The 7,010-nt window shown below is 28.4% G+C and overlaps 2 protein-coding genes across 4 annotated transcripts in view; both read left to right on the top strand.

Annotated features, from left to right (window-relative positions):
- The first annotated feature begins 125 nt into the window (after positions 1 to 125).
- On the top strand, positions 126 to 1,913 carry LOC108745994 (cell death-inducing p53-target protein 1). Of its 3 annotated transcripts, none has more exons than XM_018482453.1 (4): positions 126 to 249; positions 1,009 to 1,132; positions 1,240 to 1,396; positions 1,513 to 1,913. In XM_018482453.1, exons 2-4 carry the CDS (start codon positions 1,018 to 1,020, stop codon positions 1,616 to 1,618), a joined length of 378 nt encoding a protein of 125 aa, XP_018337955.1. In that variant the 5' UTR covers positions 126 to 249; positions 1,009 to 1,017; the 3' UTR covers positions 1,619 to 1,913. The 3 variants fall into 3 exon arrangements, with proteins under 3 accessions (XP_018337955.1, XP_018337954.1, XP_018337953.1); XM_018482452.1 differs by having other exon boundaries at positions 126 to 268; positions 1,005 to 1,132; positions 1,513 to 1,872; XM_018482451.1 differs by having other exon boundaries at positions 129 to 249; positions 1,005 to 1,132; positions 1,513 to 1,846.
- A 2,664-nt stretch (positions 1,914 to 4,577) lies between these two features.
- Positions 4,578 to 7,010, top strand: part of LOC108746165 (chromosome transmission fidelity protein 18 homolog) — a 4,518-nt gene continuing 2,085 nt past the window's right edge. Inside the window, 7 exon segments of the mRNA XM_018482765.1 lie at positions 4,578 to 4,811; positions 4,979 to 5,386; positions 5,463 to 5,607; positions 5,699 to 5,885; positions 5,955 to 6,373; positions 6,447 to 6,689; positions 6,780 to 7,010. The exon segment at positions 6,780 to 7,010 is cut by the window's right edge and continues 5 nt beyond it. Of these exon segments, the coding sequence (XP_018338267.1) occupies positions 4,724 to 4,811; positions 4,979 to 5,386; positions 5,463 to 5,607; positions 5,699 to 5,885; positions 5,955 to 6,373; positions 6,447 to 6,689; positions 6,780 to 7,010 (1,721 nt within the window). The 5' untranslated portion in view covers positions 4,578 to 4,723.

Raw genomic sequence — 7,010 nt, 5'->3', positions numbered from 1 at the left:
AGCGTTAATGGTACTAATAACAACTTTTCATTGGCTGTCGCAAATGCGCCTGCGGACTGCGTTCTGCGACTTATGTAGATGGCCTTTAATTCTCTGATAGGAAATCCACATCACAGGCATAAGGTAAGAAAAAGGAAAGAAGTTTGTGCCGTTTATGAGTGCTAGTGAGCGCTGCATCTTAAACGTGTGCTGCGTGTGCCTCTAGCAGTCTCTATTGGAATCGTTAGGAATCCGATAATCGAACGAAAGGTTGGATTTATCACTTTATGTAAAATAAATAAATAATTACAACATCGCGTATGTATTATCGCCACTCGTTATTGTAGATATTAACAAAGCAGAAATATCGTTCGGGATGCGCATTAAATATTGCAATCGGCATTCGTACGTATTCGGATAACGGCCTTCGAATACTTTCGACGAGTGGCAGGCCGTTTCGCTTGGATTCCATGTCATTTCATTTTTTTTTTTCTCTTTTGAGCGAAATTTCACGATGGAAATAATTTTAAACTAACAGTCTACTCGAAAACAGTTATCAACAGGCTTTACCGTTCCTTCGATTTTTTGATATCCTCGCGATAATTTCTATTTTTAGCATCTCGCGTCATGCTAAGATGTAACAATAGGCAACTAGTTACTGCATTACTTCATTATCTGATAACGACTTTTTTTGTGTCTTAAGTAATTATATAAATTGAAATGCAAACGTCCATGTGTTGATTTAGATTTATATATATTGTTTTGATACATTAATACCTAGTGAGATTTTGATTACTAAATTAATAGAATATTAGAAGAATAAATTAATAGAATATTAGAAGAATAAATTAATAGAAAGTTTTGAACATTTATGCATAACATTATGAAATTTGATAATTGTATTTTTCCTGCCAGATTCTTTTACTTTATGACAAAGCATGTCGATTAGCTTAATTTTGTTGGTTTTTGTAGTTAAGCCTGTCTCCTTCACAACTATTATATTATCAAATTTCTGATATTGATAGATAGAAGGAAACCATGCATAAGAATGGACCCCCACCGCCTTACGAACCACCGCCTTATGCACCGCCTGCTTATTCTCAAAATGTAGGAGGCGTTCCTCCAGCTAGTCCATTTACACCAGCGCAAACTTGTAAGTCAAAAAGACATTGAATTTATATTAATATAATTAGCAAAAATATGTATTAATTACCTTTTCTATTATCTTTTCTATTAATTATTTTTCCACTTGTTTTACAGATGCAAACGGACCTACTATAGTCACGACTATTGTTCCAGTTGGGCCACAGTCGACTCATACAATTTGTCCACACTGCCATGCTGAGATAGATACAGTAACAAAAACTGAACCTGGTATGATCGCTTATATCTCAGGTGTCATCATAGCACTGTTGGGGTAATTATGAATAATATTCAGATTATGCATTACGTTTATATAGATGTGTACAATGTATAATTATTTTTCTTTTATACTAAATGTATATAATGTATTATTATTTTCTTCTATATTAGATGTTGGTTTGGTTGCTGCTTGATTCCCTGTTGTATAGATGAATGTATGGATGTTCATCATACTTGTCCAAACTGTAAAGCTTATTTGGGTCGTCATAGAAGATAAATGGATTGCATCCACGCATTGCATTTGAATATTTAAATGTTTATGATACCACCAATTATATACTAAACTCGAATTTAACTTCATACATTTTAGGGGATACTTCTATATGAAAGAGAAAGAAAGATGTAGCTCCAATTAGATTGATTCAGTTAAATCTTTATAATGAAGGATGCATCTTTTTGATTATTCAAGTAATTTTATAGTTCTAATTTTTTAATATATATATGTAGGGTGTAAAATATTTCATTTTAATTCGATATGGTACTATCTTGTGAAAAGCATTTTTGAAAATAATATTTCAGACAAAAATTGTGTAAAGAGAAGAGGGATAAATAATGGCAAAATCAATCTTTGAAAAAATGGATTTTTCAAAGTTGTGTTAAAAGTCATCGCCATTTTTAAAAAGTGGAATTGTATGATTTTTTTATATAGTATTCTTTTAGTTATTCTATAAAACATATAAAAGTATTAAAGTAGAGTTATTAAAAAATCTACAATTTTTTTACGAAATATTTTTTGAAAATATTTGTAAAAAATTAATTTTTGTGAAAATAGATTTTACCATTATTTGTTATCTTTCAGACCGTACAACTTTTGTTCAGAAATTTTTCTCGATGTCAAACTTAGCAGATACACTGCTATTTCCATTAAACTAGGACACCCTGTATATACATACACATATGTAATTTTGTTGCGTACAATTTATGTGTATGTTATTTGTTATTTTTTGTATGGTTTTTAAAAATATTTGTCATGTTTTTGCATGAAGCTAATGAAAATACGTTTTTAATAGCAAAAAGCATGTTTCAAAACATTTATAACGTGTAAAAGAAGTAAGACAGACTTGTACTTCCATATCAATAGACAGAAGATTTATGCTTCCCATTATTTCCATTATTAACATAACGTACCATAGACTGTGCTCTACAGCATTGATTTTTAAAGATTTATTATATTATTAATGTCATAATTTATGTCAGTTTTTGGAGCAAATGTTATATTTATGTTTAAAATAATATGAAGATTGACCATGAAATTGATAGGCAGCAATATGTGCAGCTCATATCTTTATTCATTGAGGCGTCCAACTCTATAAAATAATTAATGATATCATGCGTATTAAGAAATTTTCTTTATAAAGAATTGGGTCAAGTGAAGATTATTCGCAATAATTTATATAATTCATTGAGGAGAAACGATTTTACATTAAGGCCTTGATTTAAAAAATCTTAATTGATAAATCTTGTATATTCGTATCGTGAAAGTACAGATTATTAAAAGATTTTTTTTGTGTTGGTAGCTTATATTTTTATATCATAGAGAATAGATGGCAGCTGAAATGTTATGTTTCGAATTTGGAAATTCAGAAATTTCATACTTGTTTAAAAAGAAAAAAAATTATACACACACACATACACATACTATACATATATAAAATATTTAACTTTCACATGTTACTAGCTTTTACATTAAAGCAATTACAAGCATTACTTTGATCGAATATCTTATTACGCACAAATAATGAATTTGAAATTTTATAAAATGAATTCGATATTTAATATTAGTCAAATTCGATATACACGTGTAAACGCAAGTAAAAATAATAATCAATAATATGAGCTAGTTATGACTGAAAAGATAAAATTTATTTTAAAATTATTTAAAAAAGAATGATAAATTAAAATGTACATTTCTCGACTATATTAAGTCTTCCTCATTATAAGAAATCATTGTACAGGAAAATCATAAAACAGATTAAAATATAAATTCAAAAGTCTTAAAAATGACAACATATAAAAATATGGTGACATTATAATAATTGAGAAAATAATAAATTAGAAATAAACATGAGAAATACAATATCTATAAAAGATGACTAAGAGGTCCAAAATAATAGCAGTTATATAAAATAATTACGTGTAAGATTGGAATCCGATCCACAGGCAGATATTGCTTATTTACCCACGTGCTTTAAATTAAATAAAACTTCCTGTGGCCTTGTTACAAGATAATTCCTATTTGATAACGCAATTGTAAGATTTTTTCAAAATGCGAATAAATTAATATTAATTTGCATACATATTTAATGTATCGCTTTATATATTTTATTTTTGATATAGCATGTAATTTGCGATATTTAAATGAAAAAAGAAAAATATTGTATAATTATAAATTGTTTAATAATGTGCAATAAAATTATTTTATTCTAGAATTCTAGAATATTCATTTTATTTTAACCTATTGTAATAACTTCATTCGAAATCGTGCAAATATATGTATATTTGTTCCAAACGAAAATTAAAATTAACAAAGAAATATTTATTGTGCTGTGTAATTTCATTATAAATTCAAAATAGTAGATTCAATATGGTGAATAAATTGGTGAAAAAATTTTTTAATGATTATTTCATTAAATGTATGTTAAACCAATGTTAATGTAATATTAGAATAATGTTAATTTTTATGTTATGTTTAGATTGTGTAAAATATATATGCTATAATGAATGTCATTTCTAACTTTTTTAAAATTTAACTTAAAATTCGTAATATTGAGTCAAATCAACAACTCAATAAGCATAAAAATATATAATCTTGCATAACTGCTGAAGAAATATTAAGGATATTTAACTAATTAACTTATCCCCTATATTGAATTGTACTTTTTTATTCTCTTAATAAGTTGTTTATAAACAAACATCTCTAATTAAAAAATGTCGAAAAAAATGTTTAGATGGAAAAATGTCCCTTGTATATATTAATAATTTGTATATATTAGTACAAAAAAAATGTATATTAAGTTTAAAAGAAAAGAAATAATAAATGCTTATTTACTTTAAAAATGCAAGATACATTTTCATGAGCCGCTCAAACCGGCCAGGAACAAAGAGGATCACGTGATCAAAATTAACGCTTGATATTCGTCAATTTTGATCACGTGATTTTCTTCTGCTGAAAACGATCGGTTTGAGCATCTCGTGAAAATGTATACATATTATGTACTTGTGATCATTACTTAACTTAACCCCAGAAGTTGGTGAAAGAGGCCTTGGAATTGGAATATTTGGAATTTATACATCGCAAAATTAATTCACATTGAGTAACAGGATGGCTGACGAATACCCAGATTTAGATATGGACGAAGAGTTCGACCTTATTCATAAAGCAGACTATGAAGCATTGAGGGAACTAGAAGGTAAATATAATATGACTCGAACTAGAAATTTTTGAACTAGAATTAAAACGAAAAGAAACAAGTTGAGAAATAAATTGATATTTGAAATCTCATTTAAATATTTTCCTTATATTTTACTATTTATTGCATCTTGTCAAACAAATAATAATTAGCTAATTTACTTAAAGGTGGACTATTTGAGAAAAGACAGTTGCCGCAATCTGATCCCGGTCCTAGTAATAGTGAAATATCTTGGACAGCCAATAATAAACATCAAGCAAGTGTTAAAATTTCTGTACCTGATAATGTTGATAAAGTCAATAACATAACTAACAATAATAAAAACCATTTATTGTCGCAATTTGATCCTGGTCCTAGTACTAGTGGAATATCTTGGAGAACTAATGATAATAAACATCAATCAAGTGTTGAAATTCCTCTATCTGTTAATGCTGATAAAGTCAACAACATAACTAGCAATAATAAAAAACATGATTATGAAAAATATTGTGATAGTATACCTAGTAGTAGTAAAAAACGTAGCTGCGATGAATTGCTTAGTGACATCTCTAATTTGTTAGACATGGATATCTCAGGTAATTAATTGATAACTAATCAGTAACAGAAATAATTTTATTTTTGAGTTAATTGTCATACAATCTTTGTTTCTAGTTGACACCTATGATGATATTACAGAAGAGCCAAAAGAAAAGAAGCTTCGATGGAATCAACCTAAAGAAGTTATTAAGAAAATCTTAGATGTTAGACAATTGCTGCATGAAAATGAAAATACATCAATGAAGACAAATTTCAATAAGTGAGTAATTAGTAATTTGAAATGATTTGCATAATAGAAATTATAATATTTATAATATATCGCATCCATATTGTTTCTGTGTTTAATACAGCAAGAACAATTCTATTTCTTTACGAGTTCCATCATGGAATTTTGTGGCTGTCACAAGATCGTATGATTATCAGCGTTTATATATTAGAATCAGAAACCAACAGAATGATATCAAACAGTTCACAAGTCCAATTGCTAATTTGTCTTCAGTGCCCTATAAGCAATTGAAAATCCAGGCTAAAGAAATCGTATGTCTATTTCTCAATTTTCTTTATATTACATTTTTGTTGCAATACTAATGTGGTGTCATATTATAGATGGCAAGAAAACAGGAGTTATCTAGGCAACCATCATCTCTATATGATACAACAAACATGATTAACGATGAATTGTGGGTCGATAAATATCGACCTCGATCATACATAGAATTATTATCAGATGAAACCGTTAATAGACAATTATTACATTGGTTGAAACTTTGGGATAAAGTAGTATTTAAACGAAATGTTATAAAGCTAAAAAAACAATTACCTACTTTTGGAAAAAAGGATAATGTTGATGACAGAAACGACATTGAGGAAGTGGATAGTAAAGGATATCCAATAAAGAGGATAGCCTTACTCAGTGGTCCACCTGGATTGGGAAAAACGACTTTAGCACATATAGCAGCCAAACATGCTGGTTATAATGTTGTAGAAATCAATGCAAGTGATGAAAGAACTCCTGATAAATTTAGGTAATATACACTCGTATGACATTAGTAATACAAAATTAGTAATACGAAAATTATATTATATATTTTTATTTAGACAGATTCTCCTCGCATCAACAGAAATGAAAGCTGTGATGGGGGCTGATCCCCGACCGAATTGTTTAATTTTTGATGAAATTGATGGTGCACCGGCTGCATCTATTGAACTTTTATTAAAATTTACTCAAGGCAAATTAATAGCGAAAAAGAAAAAGAAAAAAGAACAATCAGAAAATATATCTGATGGCTGTACACGTCCTATAATATGTATTTGTAATGAACCATATGCTCCATCGTTAAGGTAATTTTAATTAAAAGCATCAAATAATATAATAAAAATATTAACATATAATACCTGAGTTAAAAAATAATCTAATTTTTATATTTATAGAGCATTAAGAGCTGTCGCTGTAATAATTCCGATACAGGAAGTAAGTCCTTTAAGATTAGCAGAACGTCTAATGGATTTAGCGAGAAAGGAAAAATTAAATGTAGACTTTAATGATCTTGTAAAAATAGCGGAAAGATCCGGTTGTGATGTTCGAGCTTGCATAGGAGCGTTACAATATATGGGTAGCTCTAATTTAAAAGATAATTTATCTCTAGGTCTAAAAGACACTCG

This window comes from Trachymyrmex septentrionalis, unplaced genomic scaffold (genome assembly GCF_001594115.1).
Source record: "Trachymyrmex septentrionalis isolate Tsep2-gDNA-1 unplaced genomic scaffold, Tsep1.0 scaffold16, whole genome shotgun sequence".
Lineage (NCBI taxonomy): Eukaryota > Metazoa > Arthropoda > Insecta > Hymenoptera > Formicidae > Trachymyrmex > Trachymyrmex septentrionalis.
Note: the sequence above shows the minus strand (reverse complement) of the source record. Positions and strands in the feature narration are given on the sequence as shown.

What these genes read in the sequence shown, in the direction of transcription:
- LOC108745994 (XM_018482453.1), top strand. Translation starts at nt 1,018, where the DNA reads ATGCATAAGAATGGACCCCCACCGCCTTACGAACCACCGCCTTATGCA. An exon ending in ATTTACACCAGCGCAAACTT is followed by an intron (nt 1,133 to 1,239) that starts GTAAGTCAAAAA and finishes CTTGTTTTACAG; the next exon opens with ATGCAAACGGACCTACTATA. An exon ending in GTCATCATAGCACTGTTGGG is followed by an intron (nt 1,397 to 1,512) that starts GTAATTATGAAT and finishes CTTCTATATTAG; the next exon opens with ATGTTGGTTTGGTTGCTGCT.